Genomic DNA, 23,635 nt, shown 5'->3' with positions numbered 1-23,635 from the left:
TGAGTTTAGACAGCAATGATGGGTGTAAAATAAAGAAACATAGAGGCCCAGGAAGCAGTTGTATATACAGAAATAGTGTATCTATTTTAGCCCAGTTGTGGGGATGTCCTCTATTTGCATCCCACATGTCCTTGGTTGAGAAACACCATCATATGTTCCTTGTTTGTTATGTGTGTAAGAATTGTCCCAGCTAGGGGCACCTGGGTGGCTCAGTTGGTTGAGCATCCAACTTCAGCTCAGGTCATGAGCTCCTGTTCATGGGTTCGAGCCCCTCATTGGGCCCTGCGCTAACAGCTCAGAGCCTGGAGCCTGCTTTGGATTCAGTGTCTCCTGCTCTCTCTCACTTGTGCCATGTCTCTCTCTGTCTCTCAAAAAAAAAAAAAAAAAAAAAAAAAAAAGAATTGTCCCAGCTGTTCTTAAGATGTAACTTTGTATGTGCGGCTTGAAAGAGTGTATCCATGTCTCAAAGCTTGGGGTGACCCAGACACTGTGTGAATACCATATGTGCCTTTTCAGCTTTCATTTAATAAGACTGTTGAGCCACTACTACATGTAAGGCACTCTGCTGGGTTTTATGGAGGGCACAAAGACGTGTGTGACACAGCACAGACTGTAATGGAAGAGATCATATACGTACTCTGTGTGCACCAGGCATAATATGATCTGGAATAAAGACCTGAGCCAGATGCATTTCAAATCCCTGGAGTCAGCCTTAAAGCCTTCATATTCTTAACTGTCAGCACCGCACTCTCCATGCTCCGTGATTCTAACGATTCCCATCTCATTACTAAATCCCTGTGGTCTTGTGCTACAAGTGTCTCTTACTGCACCCCTCTTCCTGGTTCCCTCTGCCATAGCCCATCTCAGGCCCTTGTTATCTTCCACCTGAACCTTTCCAATAGCCTCCTATCCCGTGCCCTACTTAGTTCCCAGCTTGAACTGTCCTCCTTTTATATCCTCCCATGACCCACAGAATCCACAATCTAGAGTCAAACTCAATTTCCTGGCCTGGCAGCTAAGTTCTCTCCACTCTGCCTACCTCCTTTCAAGTATCATTACTTCCCACTACTCCTTTACAGGAAACTTACTGTAAGATTGTTTTTCTTGTGATTCCCCAAACATATCCTGTACTTTTCCAGCTCAAGGCCTTTGCTGATTCCATTCTCTTCCTCACAGTCATCTTACACATCTGACTCTGTGGTATCCCACCCACAGTTCAAAGTCATCTCAAATGCCACTCTTCCATGAAGTCTTACCTTTTTGTTTTTTTCACCTTATTGATTAGACAGGCGTGAACACTAGTTCCTTTGGGTCCCCCTTTACACTTAGTCTTCAGTTTCCTTAAGACCCTCAAAACATGGGAATGCAAGCTGGTGCAGCCACTCTGGAAAACAGTATGGAGGTTCCTCAAAAAACTAAAAACAGAACTACCCTATGACCCAGCAATTGCACTACTAGGCATTTATCCAAGGGATACAGGTGTGCTGTTTCTAAGGGCACATGCACCCCCATGTTTATAGCAGCACTATCAACAATAACCCAAGTATGGAGAGAGCCCAAATGTCCATCGATGGATGAATGGATAAAGAAGATGTGGTATATGTATACAATGGAGTATTACTCGGCAATCAAAAAGAATGAAATCTTGCCATTTGCAACAACGTGGATGGAACTGGAATGTATTATGCTCAGTGAAATTAGTCAGTCAGAGAAAGACAAAAATCATATGACTTCACTCAAATGAGGACTTTAAGAGACAAAACAGATGAACATAAGGGAAGGGAAACAAAAATAATACAAAAACAGGAAGGGGGACAAAACATAAGAGACACTTAAATATGGAGAACAAACAGAGGGTTACTGGAGGGGTTATGGGAGGGGGGACGGGCTAAATGGGTAAGGAGCACTAAGGAATCTACCCCTAAAATCATTGTTGCACTATATGCTAACTAACTTGGATGGAAATTTTAAAAAATTAAATAAAAAATTAAAAAAGATCCTCAAAACAGTTCTCCTGATTGGGGTCCCCCCCCCCGCATGCATAAGGTAAGGCCCACAAGGGTGAGGTGCCCACTAAATCTGGCTTGCCTCACTCAGCAGCCCATATGCTGGAATTCATAACCCTAGTACTTTGATCAGTACCTTCAACAGGGTACCCAGCACCAGTGAATGCTCAAAGGATGTTAAATTGTGTGTCCATGAGCAGCTGTCTCTAAGGCAGTTATGAAAATGTGTCAATTCTCTATTTTTTTTTTTAGCCAAGCACCTCTCCCTTCTTATTACCATTACCATATTTGCATAACATCTCACAGTTTAAAATGTTCTTCACATACATTTTGTTATTTTTTCTATATGACAAGGGACAAATCTGGGTGGCTGCTAACCTCTTGCCTTTCTGCACCAGCCTTACGTGAGCATTTCTGCACACATCTAAGTGGGTAGCTTTGTTATGTTGTCCTTGCAAAGTCTCTGCACCTTTGCTCTGTGTGTGTGCGCGCACACGCACATGCATGTGTTATGTACACGTTAAAGAAGAGCAGAATAGGCCACCCCAAAATGTGCCACTATGCCAAGTGAATTATTTTGAGCTGAAGGCAATCAACGCCCAGAAGACTCAGGAAAAGCTTTTTACCTCTCTCCCTCAACTGGCTAAAAGAATTTAGATAGAGGCCTGAAAGATAAAGAGAGCTATTACACAGATAACCTTTTATCTGAAAGACTTACTCTGGGCAAGGCAAACTTCTGACTCCCAAACTTCGGTTCTTATCTTCCTCTGAATTGGCCTCCTCCTCTTTGAAGTCCCAGGCCACTGATCCATTCCCTAGCTCAAGATTGCTTACAAGCCTCAATTGCTTTACTGCCTTGAGTCTCAAGGCTTCCTGGGTTCCAGAAGTAGGTAATTAAACTTGTTGTTTTTCCTGTTAATCTATCTTATATCAACTTAATTATTAGACCAGCCAAAGAAGAGACCATTTTTACTGCCCCTACAGTACAGTGTGTGTTGAGGCAGGAAGCATTGTGTCTGTGTGTAGTTCATTTTTCCATGTCGTCTTGGCTATTTCAGTAATGACTTTCCTCTTGGGGTGTGTGCGTTTTCTGCGTGCATCTACGAGGGTATAAATGTGCCTGTGTAACTGTAATTTCCTGACTTGCTAGGTCACTATTGTAGCAGTAAGATTTCTTTTTGTAAGTCCTCCTGCTTCCCAAGAGATGGGACCTGTGGCCCAACCACCTTCTAAGCTGTTAGCCCGTCTCCATCTACCACATGTCCCGACATGTGCCTGAAGTCCGGGAACTCACCCACTCCACTCACAACTCACACACTCACAACACACACTTGGGCGCCTAAACTTGCATAGGCCACTCCCTCTCTCGGCTTAATCTTCGGAATTTCCAGCTCGCTCCGGCCACCACTCCCAGTCGTGGGTGGAGTCGAAAAGGATCCGCCCATTCCAGGGCGCACAAAAATTGCTCCGCACGACCACGGGTCCTCATTCGGTCTTCTGCCCAGCTCAGCTCACGATGTGTCACTCTCGCAGCTCCCTCCCCACCATGACCGTTCTGCGGGCCCCAACCCCTGTCTCCTCCACCAGCCCCGGACCCCGGCGGGGATCTGGTCCTGAGATCTTCACCTTCGACCCTCTTCCGGAGCCCGCGGTGGCCCCTGCCGCGCGCCCCAGCGCCTCCCGCGGGCATCGAAAGCGCAGCCGTAGGGTCCTGTACCCGCGAGTGGTGAGTGTGGAGGAAGTAGGCAGCAGGTGGGGCAGGGCAGCGGGAACAGCCGAACCCCGAGATCTCAGCTAACCTGTTCCCTTCGTTGTCTCTCTTCAGGTCCGGCGCCAGCTGCCAGTCGAGGATCCGAACCCTGCCAAAAGGCTCCTTTTTCTTCTGCTCACCGTCATCTTCTGCCAGATCCTGATAGCTGAAGAGGGTGTGCCGGCACCCTTGGCTCCGGAGGACACCTCCAGCGGCGCATCCCCCACGCCCACCCCTGCGCCCCCGGTCCTCGAGTCCCTTAATCTGACCTCTGAGCCCTCAGACTACGCTCTGGACCTCAGCACATTTCTCCAGCAACACCCGGCCGCCTTCTAACCGGGACTCCCCACATCCCCCTCAAAAGAATCCGAAAAACCAAAGAAACACCAGGTGTACCTGGTGCGCGAGAGCGTATCCCAAACTGGGACTTCCGAGGCAATTTTAAGTCACAACACTGCAGCGGAGACTCCAGCCCGAGCCTGGGATTAGAGGAGCACCGACACTCCGGGGCGAGACCGGGTGGGGAAGAACGTCATTAATTTATTTCTTATTGATCCTAATTAATATTTATATATGTATTTATGTATGTTCCCCTAGGTGATGGAGGGGTGTATGTAATATTTATTTTAACTTATGCAGGGGTGTGAGATGTGCCCCCCTACTGAAAATGCAGATCTCTTTAGTATTTGAGCTTTGTGGGAAACGTGGAAGCAGGGCTCCCAGAACTTAGGGAGATCCTTCTCCCGAGAAGGAATGGAGAGGATCTGGGTCCTGGAGAGCGCCCGGGCTGAGGCAAGGATGGTGGCGGGTCTTAGGTTTAGGGACTGGTATTCCGTCCTCCAGGATGTCACCTCCGCGGATCTATTGTGTGAGGCTTTGGCGGACTGTTGGGAATAAGGTCCTTGTCCGAAGAGCTCCTCGAAGTTGCCCCCAAGGGGTGGCTACAGTGTCAAAGGTCGGTGGGCTATCGGGGGCGGCTGTGGGGTCGCCCGGTATGTTCTGTGAACACAAATAAACTCGATTTACAGTCAGTGAATGTATCTTTGCAAGCGGCGATTCCCCATTCTTCCTCGGGCCGGCGGGAGGAGCTGGGTCCACGTCCCTAGCGGGCGCTCCGCCCCAGGTGACCGGATGCGGTCGTTCTTTGCCCAACGCGTGGTTTTCCCAGTTAGCACAGCCGAGCAAATCCGAGGTGAAGCAATGTCCCCCGCCCTGGGTTGCCAGGCCCACGGAAGTCACGTCCTGCATCCCGGGGCGGAGCTCGCAGCTGGGGAAGGGCGACGGCGGGGGCGGCAGCTAGCCCAGCAGCCTCGGTAGGCCCGGCTGCTGGCTGGCTGGCTGCGAACCAGAGCGTGGCCTGCCGGGAAAGGGGCGGGCCGAGGGGGCTGGCTCGCCGCGTGGGGCGGGGTCGCGTTTGCCGCAGCAACAGGGTGCGGCCGGGTGAGCCGCGCGGGCGCAGGCCCAGCTTTCCGGAAGGCGGTGCGGCGGGACCGCTGCTCAGTCCCCAGATCGGCTGCGCGCCCCAGCCGTTGCCGAGACCCCAGCCCGGCCGCAGCCAGCGTGCGGGGAGGTGGGTGGGGAGGGGAGATGTAGTCGGGCTGCGGAGGAGCGGGGAGGGTGGCTCAAGGTCTGGGGTCCGCTAGGCGCGGGAGAGCATTATCAGATAAGCGAGAAACTGTCCTCACTGAAGGCGGGACGGGGCAGGGGCAGGGAGTGGCCGTAAGCCGGCGTGGGAGGGAGCCGCTGGGGATCTGTGGGACTGCAGAGGGAAATGTCTTAACGGACCCACGGGTGTGGAAGGGACTGGGCCTTGGAAAGAGAGAGTATTCACTTCTGTGGACCTCGCCCGCAAAGTTTTTCTCTCCCTTTCCTCCAGCTCTAACCTGAGCCATGTTTTTCACCTGTGGCCCAAATGAGGCCATGGTGGTCTCCGGTAAGTAATGTTCTCTTCTCAGCCAGTGCCCCCCAGACTCTTGCGGTCCTGCCTCTGCCCTTTACTCTTCTCCCTCCCAGCTCCCCAGCGCCAAGCCTTCTGTCCACCCCACCCCCCATGGCTGCAAGCCACCCATTTGTGATTACCAGTCGCTACCCTTCCGAGGCCCAGACTGTCTCCCCTCCAGCTCCCAGATTTCCTCGTGGGGATTATCCCCCCAACCCCAGTTTTTCATCTTCCACATTCTAGCCCTACCCCTCACCACTGCAACTTACTGCCCCCTCACCTTGCAGGTTTCTGCCGAAGCCCCCCAGTCATGGTAGCTGGAGGGCGTGTTTTTGTCCTGCCCTGCATCCAGCAAATCCAGAGGTAAGTAGAAGGAGAACCAGGGAAGGGGAACCCTAGTTTTCTCTCTTTCCTTTTTTTTTTTTTTCTCACTGTCCACTCCTTTTTCCCATAGGATCTCTCTCAACACACTGACCCTCAATGTCAAGAGTGAAAAGGTTTACACTCGCCATGGGGTCCCCATCTCAGTCACTGGCATTGCCCAGGTGAGGCTTTCAGAGCCTTTCCCCTGATGTCCATTCCTTCATCACCTTCTGTGTCCCCAGACATTAAGAATCTTCTGACCATGGCCTTCCCAACCTCTGGCGCAGAGAAATTTCTCTGCGAAGTCTCACCTTCTCCAGGGACTCCCGAGGCACTTGACTCTTCCATCCTTTTCCTGCTTCCTACCTGGCTTCATGAGACCTTCACCACACTCACTCTATCCCTATTCTGGCTACAGGTGAAAATCCAGGGGCAGAACAAGGAGATGTTGGCAGCTGCCTGCCAGATGTTCCTGGGGAAGACAGAGGCTGAGATTGCCCACATTGCACTGGAGACTCTGGAGGGCCACCAGAGGGCTATCATGGCCCACATGACTGTGGAGGTGGGCTTGAGGGCAGGGAAAGATCTGGAAGGCATACCAGAGTGAGTTGGGCCTCTGGGCCAAGCTAGTCTGTGGGAGACAGTAGCCAGACGACTGAGAGCTTAAATTCCTCCTTCCTACCATTCTGTTACCCTAGGAAATCTATAAGGACAGGCAGAAATTCTCAGAGCAAGTTTTCAAAGTGGCCTCCTCAGACCTGGTCAACATGGGCATCAGTGTGGTTAGCTATACCCTGAAGGACATTCATGATGATCAGGTATACCTAGGTGGCTGATATTCTCCAGTTCCCTGCTCCCATCTCTTAAACCTTCCTGAGGATTCTGATTTCTGCTTCTCTCCCGCAGGATTATTTGCACTCTTTAGGGAAGGCTCGAACCGCTCAAGTCCAAAAAGATGCTCGGATTGGGGAAGCAGAAGCCAAAAGAGATGCTGGGATCCGGGTGAGATAGATCCCACTTGGGGGGTCAGTTGGTCACTATGGATTTGTTGGGCATGCAGCGGGAGAGGGGATGGAAGAGGCACATCTGAGTGAGGTCTGGTAGAGCTGGGTTGGCAGAGGACATAGATGAGGCCACGTGCAGGGGAGCCTGGTGAGGAGCAGGCTCTCCCCGCGGGGCCTTCCTCTCCCTACTCTGACTTCCTTCCTGATCTCTGTGTGGACAGGAGGCCAAAGCCAAGCAGGAAAAGGTGTCTGCTCAGTACCTGAGTGAGATCGAGATGGCCAAAGCACAGAGAGACTATGAGCTAAAGAAGGCTGCATATGACATCGAGGTCAACACCCGCCGAGCACAGGCTGACTTGGCCTATCAGCTTCAGGTCAGAGCTACCACACTGGGCAGTTCCTCTCAGGCCCTCCATCTCAGGCTACCACACTTTCTCAGATTCTAACTCTGATCCCTTTCCTCTGGCTGTCCATTTCTGACCCAACTCCTCCATATGAGGAAGATTTGAAAAACCTAACCATTTCAGTTGAAAAGTAAAGGCCAAGAAGGGATATGGTCAATAGGACTGGTCATATGTTTGGGCAGACTGTTCCCTGTGAAAGGGCACCTGGGTGAATGGGGTGAAGCAGAGCTAGGATCCAGCCCATGCTCTGCTCACCATACTGTGCATTCTGCCACAGGTCAATGGTTCCGCATCCACCCAGGGGAAGGGGCACCTTTTTCTGATTTTCCATGGGCTCACAGCAGCCCTGGTGATCCAAGAAGGGCATGAGGAAGAAAAACATGGATGTGAGCTTTGAATTCTGCAAAGTGAGATATGGGCAGCCCTTGATATTGCAAGGAGGCATGATCAGTCCTCTTTGTTTGCAGATTCTGTATTTGATAATTTGCCTACTCAAAAATTTATTGGTAATCCCAGAAACAGTACTTGTGGCACCTTTGTGGTCATTTGCACACAATGCACAGAGCAGTGAAAACTTTGAGTTGCCTAACAGTGCAGCGGAGGTTGAACAAGATGTTCTGCCTTCCTGTTTCAGCTCTCATAAGGTAAACTGTCGTTTTCACAGTATATTTACTGCCACGTTTTTTGCATTTTTGTACTTTTTGTTGGTGATTTTGCTGTTTAAAATGGCCCCCAAGCGTACTGCTAAAGTGCTAAGTATTTCTAAGTTCAAGGAGGCTGTGATATGCCTATAGAGAAAATACATGTGTTAGATAAGCTTCTTTCAGACAGGAGTTATAGTGCTTTTGGCTATGAGTTCGTTGTTAATGAATTAACAATGTATATTACATAAGGTATCTTTCAACAGAAACACATGTAAAACAAGGACATATACTAATCTGTTGATGAAAATGTTGTGACCAAGGGCTCACAGGAACCTAACAGCAAAATAAGTATTTGCTAATTCAGCATTCATGGCTACTCTATAGAACAGATCTACCACAAATAATGAAAATCAACTGTATTTTGAGACCTTTACCCAAAGGATGGCAATATTATGAAATTTGGTTTTGCCAAGAATTGGTACAGGCTGAAAGCCTAATGAAGTGCAAAACCTCTTTAGTTTATGATGTTAAATTCCTGGTGGTTTGACAGGTAATTGAGTGTAGCATAGTGCTTTGCTCCTCAGCATGGTCTGCCTACCAGCAGCATCAGCATCACTGTGGAACTTGTTAGATACAAAATCTCAGGCTCCAGTCCTACTGACTGAATCAGAATCTGCATTTTTTTTTTTTTTAAGTAGGCTGCAGACCCAGTGTGGGACATGAATGCACGACCCTGAGGTCAAGAGTCACATGCTTTACCAACTGGGCTAGCCAGGCGCCCCCAAAGCCTGCATTTTTAACAAAATCCCCAGGAGATTCATGTACACACTGGAGTTTGAAAAGCATTAACATTGTGGAAACCATTTGCTTGAGTGGTCCTTAACCTTCTAAAAATGGCTTTATTTGTCTGAAGATCAAAGGATTGAGCTGATTTTGGCTCTGTTCCAGCTTTTATGAGTTCTTTATTTCGTGCCAGGCTTTGTGCTAGGTGCTCATGAAATAAGGATCCATTCAATAAATATGTATTAAGTGCCTACTATGTGCCAGACATTGTTTTGGAGGTAAGGATATAAGGCAGAAAAGATTCCTGCCCTTGTGGAACTTACATTATAACACAGGAAACAGCTAATAAGCAAGTACATAATTTTTATGGGTTCTTGTTTAAGTGCTATGATAGAAATACACAGAGTGAGCAAAAAACAGTGGAGAGGTACTATATTAGGTTAGGGGTGATCCAAGAAAGCTTCAGTGAGGAAGTGATTTATGAGATAAACCTGAAGATGAGAAGGAGCCAGCAATGTAAAGAGTTGTGGACCAAGAACATTCTAGGCCAATGCTGTTCAAATAGAACTTTCTATGATGATGGAAGTGCTGTAAATCTGTGCTGTGATTTTTTTTTACACATTTTTTAATTGTTTTTATTCGCTTTCAAGTTTGTTTATTTTTGAGAGAGAAAGACACACACACACAATGCAAGTGGGGGAGGGGCAGAGAGAGAGGGATACATAGAATCTGAAGCAGGCTCCAGGCTCTGAGCTGTCAGCACAGAGCCCAATGTGGGACTTGAACTCACGAACTGCGAGATCATGACCTGAGCTGAAGTCGGATGCTTGACCACTGAGCCACCCAGGCGTCTCTGTGCTGTGATGTTCAGTGCTTCAAATGTGGCTAGTGAAATGTAGGAACAGGAATTTTAATTGTATTTAATATTAATTTAAATATAAATAGCCATATGTGGCTAGGCAGAGGACCATCATGTGCAAAGGCCCTGAGGTAGGAAAGCTTGGTATATCCCAGGAACAGAAAGGAGGTTCTGATCTGGTGTGGCTGGTATGCAGTGAGATGGCAAGGTAGGCATGGCCAGGTCACATAGGGTTCAGGTGGTCGTGATGGAGACTTAGAATTCAAAACCCAGTAGAATGCTATTGGAGAACTTTTTTTTTTTTTTTTTTTTTTTTGAGAAAGAGTGTACACACAAGAGCAGGGGAAGATGAGAGAGAGGGGGAGAGAGAATCCCAAGAATGTTCCACACTACCAGTGCAGAGCCCAGTGCAGGTCTCGACCCCACGAAACATGAGATCATGACCTGCGTCAAAACCAAGAGTCAGACGCTCATCTGACTGAGGCACTTAGGTGTCCCATACTATTGGAGAACTCTAAGCAGCGTGGTGCCACGGTCTAATTTACATTTTCACAAGGATCAGTCTGGCTGCTATGTGGAGAATTGACTGTCAGAAGACAAGAGAGGAAGCAGGAATTCAAGTTGGAAGCTTTCTCAAAGATGATGGATTGAATAAATATAGTTAATTGCACTCCCTCTAAAACCTCACTAAAGCCACATAGAGTGATTTTTGAAAAGAAAGGGAAGACGAAAACAGATGCAGAGAATAGAATCAGAAGGAACAGAAAGCATAATATCATTTTGGAAGCCAGAAAGCCATCATAATTGACTAAGCCAGTCTGAGACAGCTGAGCCAGAGCTGCAGGGAGAAACAATGTAATCAGCTGAGGCTCAGGAGATAGCAGCAACAGGTACCTCTGGAGTTGTGATGAGACTGTTGAAATGAGGAGAAATGAGGTAAATGTGATAAAAAGTCACTTCTCAGCTCCTCTCTGGCTCCCTATGTCTTTGGTCATAGGCCCTTCTCTGCCCTAGTAGACATTGGGAAGTTTATTATCTGACAAGAGAAAACTAGAGGATATGATATGAGCCAGCTAGAAACAGGCGAGGGCCTGGTACTTTATCAATGACAGGCACGATGTGACTGACCATTGAATACTAAATGCTGACAGCCTCCCCTAACTCCCTTACCCCATTTGCCCCCCAGACCCTCCATCTTCCAAAGAAGACATCAGAAGACCATGCTGGGGAACATGACCAATCCAAAGGGAAAGGCTTAAAGATTCTGAATCAGAGGTTCCTCAGCAGGTGACCTGCCCAATCACCCTAGAGTGAACCTGAAAGTCAACAAGCTTTATCCACATGCCCACAGTTTCCTTTCACTGTTTTAAACCTCCTTTACTGTGAGCAGACAGCCAAGAATTACCTGATATATGAGGGAATACTGCAACATGGAAGACTGAGACCAAAACCACAAACAGCGAAGTGATTTGAAGGATATATATACTATGCAGGGAGAAGAAAGTTAAAAAAAAAATTTTAATACCCCCAGTGAGATAAGAGGAAAATTCACATCCAGAAAATCAGGACATAGAACAGAAAACAAAAAAAGAGCTCTTAGGGGTGCCTAGGTGGCTCAGTCAGTTAAACGTCTGATCTTGATCAGGTCATGATCTCACGGTTCCTGAGATTGAGCGCCGCATCAGGCTCTGCACTGACATGTGGAGCCTGCTGGGGATTCTCGGTCTCCCCCTCTCTCTGCCCCTTCCCCACTTATGTTCTCTCAAAAATAATATAAATAAACATATAAATAAAAGAGCTCCTAGGGGTGCCTGGGTAGTTCAGTTGGTTGCATGTCCGACCTCAGTTCAGGTCAAGATCTCACGGTTTGTGTGTTTGAGCCCTGTGTTGGGCTCTGTGCTGACAGCTCCGAACCTGGACCCTGCTTCGGATTCTGTGTCTCCCTCTCTCTTTGCCCCTCCCCCACTGGTGTGTGCGTGTGTGCTCTCACTCTCTCAAAAATAAAAAATAATAATAATAATTAAAAATAAGTAAATAATTAAAAGAGCTCCTAGAAATTAATAAGATGGCAGAAATGAGGGCGGAAATCACATTGAAAGAAATTCTAATCAAGGGATTTATTAACCTAATTCTAATAAATTATTCTAATTTTAATAAATTCATTAATCCTAATCTGTAGATTTATTAATCTAATAAATCAACAGAACAAAGTAACTGGGAGGAAAATTGCCAATGGAAAACATTTATTTATTTATTTATTTATTTATTTATTTATTTATTAAAAAAAATTTTTTTGGGGGGGGCGCCTGGGTGGCGCAGTCGGTTAAGCGTCCGACTTCAGCCAGGTCACGATCTCGCGGTCCGTGAGTTCGAGCCCCGCGTCAGGCTCCGGGCTGATGGCTCGGAGCCTGGAGCCTGTTTCTGATTCTGTGTCTCCCTCTCTCTGCCCCTCCCCTGTTCATGCTCTGTTTCTCTCTGTCCCAAAATAAATAAAAAACGTTGAAAAAAAAATTAAAAAAAAAAAAAAATTTTTTTTTAACCTTTATTTATTTTTGAGACACAGAGAGACAGAGCATGAACGGGGGAGGGTCAGAGAGAGGGAGACACAGAATCGGAAACAGGCTCCAGGCTCTGAGCCATCAGCACAGAGCCCGACGCGGGGCTCCAACTCACGGACCGCGAGATCACGACCTGAGCCGAAGTCGGCCGCTTAACCGACTGAGCCACCCAGGCGCCCCTGGAAAACATTTTTAAATGGTTATTCTGAAAGGTATGACTTTCTAGGTTGAAACCCTCTACCAAGTATGTAATACAATGAATGAAAAACAACTACACTGTGAAATTTCAGAACATGGAGAACAAAGAAAGGATCTAAAAGCTTCCACAGAAAAAGAACAGATCTCAAAGGGTCAGGCATCAAAATGACTTCAGATTTCTCAAGAAACTAGAAGACCATGGAGAAATGCTTTCAAAGTGCTGATGGAAAATGAATTCTAAAGTTTACTTACTTATTTTCAGAGAGAGAGAGAGAGAACAAGTGAGGGAGAGACAGAGAGGGAGAGAGAGATTCCCAAGTAGGCTGAGCTGACACAACGTGGGGCTCAAACCCATGAACTGTGAGATCACGACCTGAGCTGAAATCAAAAGTCGGACGCTTAACTGACTGATCCACCCAGGTGTCCCCCCCCCCCCAACCTTTTTAAAACTTTATTTATTTATTTTGGGAAAATGAATTTTAACATAATAACTTGTACTCAACCTAATTGTCATTCAAATAGAAAGGTAGGGGAAAAAAGCCTCAGAAAAGCAAGATCTCAAAAACTTATTGTCCACATACTCTTTCTGAGGAAGCTGCTGGGGGTTATTTCATCAAAAGGTGGGCTTAAACAGGAGGGGTGCCTGAGTGGCTCAGTGGGTTGAGCGTCAAACTTCTGCTCAGGTCATGATCTCATGGTTTGTGGGTTCAAGCCCTGCATTAGGCTCTGGGCTGACAGCTCAGAGCCTGGAGCCTGCTTCAGATTCTGTGTCTCCCTCTCTGCCCCTCCCCTGCTCTCACTCTGTTTCTCGCATTATCTCAAAAATAAACATTAAAAAAAAAAAAAGGTGGGCTTAGAGCGGGCAGGAGGGACTCCAACACAGAGAGATCCTGCACTCTGGGGTAGAGAGCAACTAGTCCAGTTTGGAACCTGTTTGGAATTTTAGGGTCAAAGACACTGGAGGGTGCCATACTCAGAAGCACTGTTCTCGAGTGAACAGATGGCTGCATTAGAGGCTGGGCACCATCTCTGGTATTGATAAGACCCACAGGGATGTTGGTACATGGCTGAGCCAGAGCATTGAGATAATAAAGACACATGTTTTTATTATCTCACCAAATCTTGGCAAGAGCCTTCTGATCTCTGTACTCTACAAGGAATTAGAAAAAGAAATGTGCCTAAATAAGAGGAATTCTATATGTACACATTCTTGTAGATGCTTTGAATGTCCCTGGGAGAAGAATACACAAGAAGCTGGTCACAATGGTTGCTTCTGGGGAAAGGAACAAGGTGGTTTGAGGAAATAAGTGGATGGAAGCCTTGCTTATCATTATTCATTTTTTTTCTTTTGAATTTGTACCATATGCAAAAAATAAAAGTGAAAAAGATACGTACATACACCCGCCCCTGCCCCCGCCCCAAGCCAGTAGGCAGCTGTTGGCAGGTCAGGCTAGAATTGAGGGTGACTTGCAGGAAGTTTATAGGAGTACAGATGGAGAGAAGTACATGGGTTTGAGTGAGCCTAAAGGTGGAAGACGGCCACTGTGCACCAGAGCCCTCCAGTGCTCGTACTCTAGCAATGGACACTGTGGAGAAATAGACTAATAGGGGAGCTCAACAGAGGGAAACTTAGCATGGCCAAGGGAGAACAGGGACTGGATCCCAGCCCTATGCATCTCTTGATGCTGAGGCTGCCTAGAAAATGCCCTACCCTTGATATTGCCTCTGAGAAGGATCAGGCCATCCCCCAAGCTATGACTGGGATCCATATGGGAAATGGACTTTGCTGGGCTGGCTGAACCCTCCAAGGACTAACTTCATGTACCTACTCTGTTTATATCTCTCTCTGGAGCTCTGGCTTCTCTCTGCGGTTCCTGGGAACTTGCCCTTCAGCCCTGATGTTGAGCATCACTCCTACCCAGGTGGCCAAGACTAAGCAGCAGATCGAGGAGCAGCGGGTACAGGTGCAGGTGGTGGAGCGGGCCCAGCAGGTGGCAGTGCAGGAACAGGAGATCGCCCGCCGAGAGAAGGAGCTGGAGGCCCGAGTTCGGAAGCCAGCTGAGGCTGAGCGCTACAAGCTGGAGCGCCTAGCTGAGGCAGAGAAGTAAATGCCCCTTCCCAGGCCCCATCCTGGATCCTTTACCATGTGGGTGCCCCCAGATGAAGAACTGAGTTCTATGGAACTCGGGTTACAGGAGCCTCTGTCTCTCCAATGGGGTCTGCCTTTTGCCCCTCCTCAGCCCCTCCCTCCCCTTCTGTGCCCAGGTCTCAACTGATTATGCAGGCTGAGGCAGAAGCTGAATCTGTGAGGGTGAGTTAAGAGGGGGCTCTTGCTGGCTTGTGGAGGGAGTAGGGGTTGCTGTATCAGCTGGGGTTCCTTATCCTTAACTATAGCCATCAGTACCACAACTTTCCTGTACCCTTCTCAGATGCGTGGGGAGGCTGAGGCCTTTGCCATAGGGGCTCGAGCCCGGGCCGAGGCTGAGCAGATGGCCAAGAAAGCGGAAGCATTCCAGCTGTACCAGGAGGCTGCTCAGCTGGACATGCTGCTGGAGAAGCTGCCCCAGGTCTGGAGGTTGTGTGGGCACCAGGAGAAGAACAGAACCAGGGAATGTAGGGTGGGTGGAAAGAGGGGCAAGAGCTTGGGGAGAACCAGGCTAGGGGACCATAAATTAGGGGTGGGAATTATAAGCCAGCAACCAAAGTGAGGAAGGATGATCTTTACAAAGTGAAGCAGATCAAGGATCTTGAAGCCCAGGGTAAGGCGTTTTAGGAAGGAGTGTGGTCAGACCACAGGTGCTGAGTGGGCATCTCTCACCTACCAGGTAGCAGAGGAGATCAGTGGTCCCTTGACTTCTGCCAAAAAGATCACACTGGTGTCCAGTGGAGGCGGGGCCATGGGGGCGGCCAAAGTGACAGGGGAAGTACTGGACATACTGAGCCGCTTGCCAGAGAGCGTGGAAAGACTCACAGGCGTCAGCATCTCCCAGGTGAGGGTCTGTAGGGTGGGAGCTGTGGAACAGAATTTCTGGGTTCCTGGGGCATGTGATGCAGCGGGCCTAGTAGTGGGACCAGCACTAAGGAGGTTTGGGGACCATTGACATTTTTGTTTTCTATGTGCCAGACACACTGCTAAGCTTCTACACATATGGTTTGTTTTTTAAAATCAAAGTATCCTTTGGGTAAGTAGTATTTTACAAAGTAAAGAAACAACTTCCAATATGTTAAGGAACTTAGCTCCTGTCATACAGCTGGTGAAGCTAGGCTTCAAGCCCAGGCTGACCATCCTCTAGAGCCTTGTGGCCCCACTAGCACAAGAAACTAGTTGCAGCCTGTTGACAATTAATTCCAAGGCATATTACTGCTTTTCTTGGTGTCTGTTTATTCACCTATAGATTATGGTAGAGGTCAGAAAGCAGGCCCTGGAACCAGACTTTTCTGGTGTGAATTCTGGCTTCAGTGCCTGCTAACTGTGATCTTAGACAAGTTCTCTACTTCCCTGTACCTCTTTCCTCACCTTAAAATCATGTTAATAATACTATTTACTATGTTGAATTGCTGAGGGGATTTTATATATATATAAAATATGGGGTACCTGGATGGCCAGTCGATTGAGCATCCAGCTTCAGCTCAGGTCATGATCTCACGATTTGTAAGTTCAAGCCCCACATCAGGCTCGCTGCTGTCAGCTCAGAGCCAGCTTCAGATCCTCTGTCTCCCTCTCTCTTCTGCCCCTCCCCCATTCCTGTTCTGTTGCTCAAAAATGAATAAACATTTAAAAAATATATATATATATATATACATACATATATATATACAGGGGTGCCTGGGTGGTTCAATTGGTTAAGTGTCTAACTCTTATTTCAGCTCAGGTCATGATCTCAGTTTTGAGTTCGAGCCCTGCATTAGGCTCTGTGCTGACAGTGCAAAACCTGCATGGGATTCTCTCTCCCTCTCTCTCTGGCCCTCCCCTGCTTTCCCTCTCTCTCTCTCTCTCTCTCTCTCAAAAAATAAAAATTAAAAATATATAGAAATGCCCTTCAAGTTAGTTTCCTTGGAGCCTTCTTGAGGCCTTCATTGAAAGCACTGAGAGATTAGGAGCTGAGGAGGGTCTGTGAAAGGGCTCTGGCCCTCTCCGCTCCTCTTCAGTGATATGTTGCTGTACATGGGTCCTAATGACCACTTGACAAGAGGGTAGGGTAGGGTGGCAGAAAAAAAACTTCTTAGAAGACTCCTGGAAATGCATGTCCTCCCCTCAGCCTTCATCCAAATGGGGAGCTGGGAGAATAGGGTACCTGGTTCCCAAGTGTCATCACCATTGTCTTTTTGCCAGGTTAACCACAAGCCTTTGCGAACAGCTTGAGCCGTCAACCTTCGCTGATGCCTAGCCTCATGGCTCAAGTTGCCAGAATGGTTCCCATACTGCATGTACAACTGGCTTCCCTGAGCATGTCCTTTGACATTGGGGTCCCACCCCTCATCTCCTTGCCAAATTGCCTGTGCCTTGCCTTGAAGGGGAATGGTTGCTCCCCTTGCCAACCCTACACTGCCAAGAGTATCGGTCCCCCAGGGTTCCCATGCCAGTCTTCTGATTATCCTACTCACCCAGCTTATTTAACTTCCTAATTACACTATGTGAGCCTATTGTCTAGAATTTTCCTGACCCAAACTTGAGAGATGGCCTGGAGGTTCGCAACTTTGTCAAATCAATTGCTGTTAAGAAGCACTAACACTAGAGTGTCTGGGTGGCTCAGTCAGTTAAGCATTTGACTTCAGCTCAGGTCATGATCTTGCGGTTTGTGGATTCAAGCCCTGCATTGGGTTCTGTGTTGACAGCTTGGAGCCTGGAGCCTGCTGTGGATTCTGTGTCTCCCTGTCTCTCTGCCCCTCCCCTGCTCACACTCTCTCAAACATAAAAAAAATTACAAATTACAAATACTGATGAACAATTAATAAAGCAGAATTCCTTCAAAATGAATGCTAGTATGTAGCTTGTTCCCTTCATTCAGTAGACTTTTGGGGCACCTGGGTGGCTCAGTTAAGCATCCAACTTCAGTTCAGGTCATGATCTTGCCATTCCAGAGTTCAACCCCCGAATTGAGCTCAGTGCTGATATCTCAGAGCCTGGAGCCTGTTCCAGATTCTGTGTCTCCTTCTCTCTCTGCCCCTCCCCCACTCATGCTCACGCACGCGCTCTCTCTCTCTCTCAAAAATAAACATTAAAAATTTTAAGGGGCGCCTGAGTGGCTCGGTCGGTTAAGTGACTCACTTTGGCTCAGGTCATGATCTCACGGTTCCTGCATTTGAGCCCCACATGCTGACCGCTCAGAGCCTGGCGCTGGCTTTGGATTCTGTGGCTTCGGATTCTGTGGCTCCATCTCTCTCTCTGCCCCTCCCCAACTCGTGCTCTCTCTCTCTCAAAAACAAAAAAGATACAAAAAAATTTTTTTAAGTACTTTTTAGAATGGGAGAAGTTACTTATACACTGTTAAAGTTGCACAACTTTTTTTTCCTGCAAAAGTTGGCTACAGGCAGAAAGCATGCTGAAATGAGAGGAATGGAGAGAACTGCACTAGTCCCCAGAATTACTGAAAATAGGGCCAAGGAAAATTATGTTAACTTAAATTTCTAAGGTAGCTTTGAGACTTATTTTGTGTACTTAGAAGTATGGGGTAGGTTTTAGGTGTAAGTCACTTTAGACCATGACGTGGCATCCCTCACTAGTTATCTTTCCCTTGTGTTAACTGAGAAAATACCAAAGGGTAACAGAAAACAGGACACAGAGCCATAACCCAAATGAACCCTGGATGCGCTATACTTTGGAAGTGGTGCAGTAGTAGCTTCCAACTCTTCATTCATGAGATTCTCCCAGACTACAGTTAAAACAGATTGCTGTAGCCAACTGGTTTCTGGTTTAGTACATCCCAGTAGGCCTGAGGATCTGCATTTCTATAAGTTCCAAGAGGATGTTGATGCCTGCTGGTCTGGGAACCAGTTACACACTAACATTCATCTCAGTTCCCATTTCTGTCCATAGATCCTGCATCTGAGCCTATGCCTATCCCAGTTACTGAGACTGGTAGTAAGGGTGGTGGGGTGGTTTGGGTACTAGGGCTAAGAAGTGAAAGTCAATTAAGTATAAGGATATTCTCGTCAGCTTATGGAAAGCAGAGTATATGTATAACTGAACTTGAGCTTCATGTGTCCACTTGCAAGCTTTCCCTAAATGAGCACACACCTCACAACTTCTTTTCAATTCTCATTTATTTTTGGCTCTTGGGGCAATGCCATCTTTTCAATATGAAAAAAAGCAAGTTCAACACAAAATAGAAATTTGAAGTGTAGGACAGGACAAAACCAAGAGCAGGTGGATAAAAGGAATAGAAAAAGGAAGAGATGAGATGTTGCCAAAAGATGGAGGGTTCTCCTTGTCCCTTCTCTGGAGGAATGACTCAAGTATTTAGGTGGCAATACACCTTATACATGGCAGGGCTAGGTTTGTAAGAAAAAGTGGGGATGGGGAGGGCCTTTCTGGAGGCTTTAGGGACCAAAGTCAGTCCCTCTTCCCCCTTTTGGCCTTCTCCAACCATGGGAAAAGGAATCCAACATGTGAAAGAAATTGCATAGAAGAGGGAAGGATCCCACTCAACAGAGTGGGCAGAACCCTACAAAGGAAACAGGACAGAGCTTGGAAGAAGACTAAAAATGGAGATAATACTGTTAACACCTTCCCTAAAGCTGAGAAATAACAGGGAAATTCCCGGAAATCAGGACTTCAATAGCCTTCCCCAAAACCGCTCTGGAATAGAAAACCCTAACCCTTCCTTATAGGTACCTCTGTTATGAGGTGGGTTGGTTTCCTTTCCCTTGGGCTACCACATGGGCTTAGGATAGTGGCCATCTACTGGGTTTTCAGCATATGGTTCTAAATGAGATCTAATGAATTCCAGCTTCTTAAACAAAGGGAAATATCAACTGGACAGATGAGAGAAATGTATACCTAAGGGGAATACCAGGTTACCCAGAATGGCAGAAATCTAGGTTTTCCCAAAGTGGAAGAGAGGAGACATTCAACAAACAACAAATATTTATTGAGCGCCTATTATGTGCCAGGCACTGTTCTTGGAACCCCCCTCCAAAAAAGGAAAAACAAAAAACAAGATAGAGGCAGAAAATGCAAATTCTGAGGGAGAGGACAGGGGCAGTTGAGGAAGAAGGCTGAGGGAACAGAGAAGGCTATGGTGATGATGCTCTTAGGCCTCCTCTTCAGCCTCTTCGCCAAAATCCTCTTCTTCTTCTGCGGTGGCATCCTGGTACTGCTGGTACTCGGAGACAAGGTCGTTCATGTTGCTCTCAGCTTCAGTGAACTCCATCTCGTCCATGCCCTCACCTGTGTACCAGTGGAGGAAGGCCTTGCGCCGGAACATGGCCGTGAATTGCTCTGAGATGCGCTTGAAGAGCTCCTGGATGGCCGTGCTGTTGCCGATGAAGGTGACTGCCATCTTGAGGCCACGGGGTGGGATGTCACAGACAGCCGTCTTGACATTGTTGGGGATCCATTCCACGAAGTAGCTGCTATTCTTGTTTTGCACATTGAGCATCTGCTCATCTACCTCCTTCATGGACATCCGCCCACGGAAGACAGCAGCTACAGTGAGGTAACGGCCATGGCGGGGGTCACAGGCAGCCATCATGTTCTTGGCATCGAAGACCTGCTGGGTGAGTTCAGGCACAGTAAGGGCCCGATACTGCTGGCTTCCACGGCTGGTCAGAGGTGCAAAGCCAGGCATAAAGAAGTGGAGACGTGGGAAGGGCACCATGTTAACTGCCAGCTTGCGGAGGTCTGCATTGAGCTGACCAGGGAAGCGAAGGCAGGTGGTGACACCGCTCATGGTGGCTGAAACAAGGTGGTTCAGGTCCCCGTAGGTTGGAGTGGTCAGCTTGAGAGTGCGGAAGCAGATGTCATAAAGGGCCTCGTTGTCAATGCAGTAGGTCTCATCTGTGTTCTCTACCAATTGATGGACGGAGAGGGTGGCATTGTAGGGCTCAACCACAGTGTCAGACACTTTGGGTGAAGGTACCACACTGAAGGTGTTCATGATGCGGTCAGGATATTCTTCTCGGATCTTGCTGATGAGCAAGGTGCCCATTCCAGAGCCTGTGCCCCCACCCAGTGAGTGGGTCAGCTGGAAGCCCTGCAGGCAGTCACAGCTCTCGGCCTCCTTCCGTACCACATCCAAGACTGAGTCAACCAGCTCAGCCCCCTCTGTGTAGTGGCCCTTGGCCCAGTTGTTGCCTGCCCCAGACTGACCTGGAATGGGGTCAGGAGGCAATCTTGGTTAGTAAGGTGAGAGATAAAAGACCAAATTCCACCTTCAACTTTTGGAAAAATGTCCATGAATGTGCCTTCTTTCTCACTCACCTGTGATATACCCCCCCCCCCATTATTTACAACCTAGGGTAGTCACTACCAACACCCTGCATTAGAGATTTCAGAACACAGCCCCAGGTAAGCTCTCCAGTATAACAATTATCTCCTAATTCTTCCTGTTTCCTTCATACTAGTAAATTGAACAGCACATTATCTACTATTATGTGTATAACTCACCGAAAACAAAGTTGTCTGGTCTGAATATCTGCCCAAAAGGACCTGAGCGAACAGAGTCCATGGTCCCTGGTTCTAGATCCACCAAGATAGCACGAGGAACATATTTGCCACCTATATGGAAGAAAGTAAAGTAAAAATTGGCAGACAAGATAAATTGGGGCTGGGAGACCAAGGACCCAAACTCGTGATTCCAAGTGCTGCCACCAGGGGGCAGGAGAGCCAATCTTTTGCTCCACAGGGAAGTCAAATTAAGTTGAGTTCTCCTTTAAAAAAAAAGATAGACCCATCCGAAGGTGGTAAAGGGTTCTCCAGGGTTGGAAAGAGACCCCAGAGAAGGGGGAGAGGAGATAGGAGGCAAACTTCCCGGGCTCCCGCCCTTACCTGTAGCTTCATTATAGTACACGGAGATGCGGTCCAGCTGCAGGTCGCTGTCACCGTGGTAGGTACCGGTGGGGTCAATGCCATGTTCATCACTGATTACCTCCCAGAACTGCCGAGGGAAAGCAATGAGACCTCAAAAGCTCTGGTCCCAGCCAATTAGGCTCCCCCGATCCACACATTTTAATCCCAGACACCCCGGTGGTGAGCCCGGTTCTCCCATCTGCCTGCCACCTCCTTCCACGAGCCACCCGCAGGTTTCACTGCTTGGGATGTGAGCGGAGTTGCGGCTGAGGATGCCCGGCGATAGCAGGAAATTGTGGGGTGGGAGTGTGCCGAGGGGGATGGAGGCGGCAGACCAGACTGGACAAGCGCACCTCCCGGACTTGTACAAAGGGCAAGGGGTAGAGAAAGAAGCAGCTGCTGCGGTGGACCACCCTTCCTCCACGATTGAGGCGCACGCGCGCGCCGTACCACTGACAAAGGGTGCGTCGCGCGTGGGCGGGGGCGTGAATTCCGCGCGAGGCGGGGCTCAACTCGGACTAGCGCGCCCCCAGCCGGTCGGCAGGGCCGCATTGTCCCCGCGCGCCAGGGGCGCCCGGCCCCGCCCTTCTGCTACAACGTAGCAGCAGCACTTCCTCCCCGCCCTTCCCCCGCTACACTGTAACGGCGCGCAAAAAAGAAAAAAAAAAAAAAAAAAAAACCACCACTCCCCAGCTCTGCCTTGGTTGGCCTCGGTATTTTATTCCTTGGCTAGCTTTTAAGCCCTCGCTTTAAATACGGATTATCTTCCTTTCTCCCCCTGGTTATTCCTGAGGGACCCTTTAAAGAAAAGGACTCTCCCGCCCTCCTTCCCGGTATCTGTTCACGCCCTAAAAGGGTCTCTTTACGGGAGATGAAAGGAAATAAAATTAATTCAGCACCTATTAGTCTTCCATCCACGAAGAACTACGGGGCCGCCCCTCAGGGATCGCGGGCGCGCGAGATGCCTATCTTTTGCGAAGGGCACCGCTCACCGCAGCCCACCCTGGCGCACCGCGTCCCCCAGCCCACGGGTGGGATTCGAGCTCTCCGCAGCCGCCGCCCAACCTCTCTCCTTCCCCCTCCGAGAAACCCAGCCAAGGGGCATGCACATGGGGGAAACCTCGCTTCGCTTTGTCTCGAACCGTTTCCGCATCTTCCTCCCTCCCCGGTCCTCAGACCGTTAGAACACTTTCAGGTAAAATCTTACAGAACCACGGTCTTCCCACCCCCAAACCCGAAAGGTACTTAATAGCTTTCCCAAAATAAGCCAGCCAAGAATTCCCCGTTTTTCAAAAGCGAAATCTAGTTACAGAGGTCTATTATGTATAGAAAACTTTTGGGGGGTAAAGTTCAACTATGGATGAAATGAAAATATATCCCACAACTATTCTTCATCATTTATCTGGACTTTTTCCATCTCAAAAGAAATATAATTAAAAGAAGAGGTTTAAAATCCTTACCTTGGCACCGATCTGGTTGCCACACTGACCGGCCTGGATGTGCACGATTTCCCTCATTGTTAAAATTTATTTTAAATTTTTTGCTCGCCTCAAGATGTGTAGGGGGCAAGAAAATGATATGGAATTTTTTTTCTATACTGCTAGTCGCAGGCTGGAAGGATGGGACGTGTCCCGGAGCCTAGAGCAGCGAGGTCCGAACGCAGCTGCAGGAAGGTTCTGAGAGGGAGAAAGAAGAGGGGAGGGCAAAGGAGGGAAGGCGGGCAGGGCGGGGCGCGCGTGCGCCCAGGCTGGGAGGCGGGAGAACGCGCCCCGCGCCGCGGTCCCGAGACAAAGCCTTATCTAGGCTGGCCCTGATTAGTCGATGCCACTCACGTATGAGACGTCCATTGGTCTCTGCTTGGATGGAGGAACGCAGGCCTCACTGGGAGTTGTAGTCCTCCATTGTTGTCCACGCTGCAAAAGGGAGGGAGGGATGGGTGGATACGGGATTTTTGGTTTGGGTTTTGTTTTTTGTTTTGATGAAAAGTGATCTTGCGCAAGATTTCTTTCCCCCATGCCTGAGTTTTTGTACTAAGAGGGAGTAGTTTTCGGGGACACACTAATTGGGAACCCTAGGGTGCCAGGCGTTGGAAGGTGGAGTGGGCACGCCCCGAACGC

At 48.4% G+C, this 23,635-nt stretch overlaps 3 protein-coding genes across 5 annotated transcripts; 2 read left to right on the top strand and 1 right to left on the bottom strand.

The window, feature by feature from the left end:
- The first annotated feature begins 3,146 nt into the window (after window positions 1-3,146).
- On the top strand, window positions 3,147-4,788 carry IER3 (immediate early response 3). Its single transcript, XM_043591019.1, has 2 exons — window positions 3,147-3,732; window positions 3,832-4,788. Exons 1-2 carry the CDS (start codon window positions 3,523-3,525, stop codon window positions 4,090-4,092), a joined length of 471 nt encoding a protein of 156 aa, XP_043446954.1. The 5' UTR covers window positions 3,147-3,522; the 3' UTR covers window positions 4,093-4,788.
- Window positions 4,789-4,960: 172 nt separating this feature from the next.
- Window positions 4,961-17,486, top strand: FLOT1 (flotillin 1). Of its 3 annotated transcripts, none has more exons than XM_043591017.1 (13): window positions 4,961-5,069; window positions 5,633-5,689; window positions 5,983-6,058; window positions 6,150-6,240; window positions 6,477-6,620; window positions 6,757-6,876; window positions 6,965-7,060; window positions 7,284-7,436; window positions 14,431-14,612; window positions 14,774-14,819; window positions 14,938-15,075; window positions 15,334-15,498; window positions 16,842-17,486. In XM_043591017.1, the coding sequence occupies exons 2-13, from the start codon at window positions 5,647-5,649 to the stop codon at window positions 16,869-16,871; spliced, it is 1,284 nt and encodes a 427-aa protein (XP_043446952.1). In that variant the 5' UTR covers window positions 4,961-5,069; window positions 5,633-5,646; the 3' UTR covers window positions 16,872-17,486. The 3 variants fall into 3 exon arrangements, with proteins under 3 accessions (XP_043446952.1, XP_043446951.1, XP_043446953.1); XM_043591016.1 differs by having other exon boundaries at window positions 5,036-5,326; XM_043591018.1 differs by lacking the exons at window positions 4,961-5,069; window positions 6,757-6,876 and adding an exon at window positions 5,155-5,326.
- Window positions 17,487-18,754: 1,268 nt separating this feature from the next.
- Window positions 18,755-23,426, bottom strand: TUBB (tubulin beta class I). The gene is made up of 4 exons (XM_043591013.1): window positions 22,979-23,426; window positions 21,498-21,606; window positions 21,117-21,227; window positions 18,755-20,819 (listed from the first exon to the last, which is right to left on the bottom strand). The coding sequence occupies exons 1-4, from the start codon at window positions 23,033-23,035 to the stop codon at window positions 19,762-19,764; spliced, it is 1,335 nt and encodes a 444-aa protein (XP_043446948.1). The 5' UTR covers window positions 23,036-23,426; the 3' UTR covers window positions 18,755-19,761.
- Between the last annotated feature and the right edge of the window lie 209 nt (window positions 23,427-23,635).

The sequence above is a fragment of the Prionailurus bengalensis genome, chromosome B2 (assembly GCF_016509475.1).
Source record: "Prionailurus bengalensis isolate Pbe53 chromosome B2, Fcat_Pben_1.1_paternal_pri, whole genome shotgun sequence".
NCBI classification, from domain to species: domain Eukaryota; kingdom Metazoa; phylum Chordata; class Mammalia; order Carnivora; family Felidae; genus Prionailurus; species Prionailurus bengalensis.
This window is presented reverse-complemented; position numbering and strand designations above follow the sequence as displayed.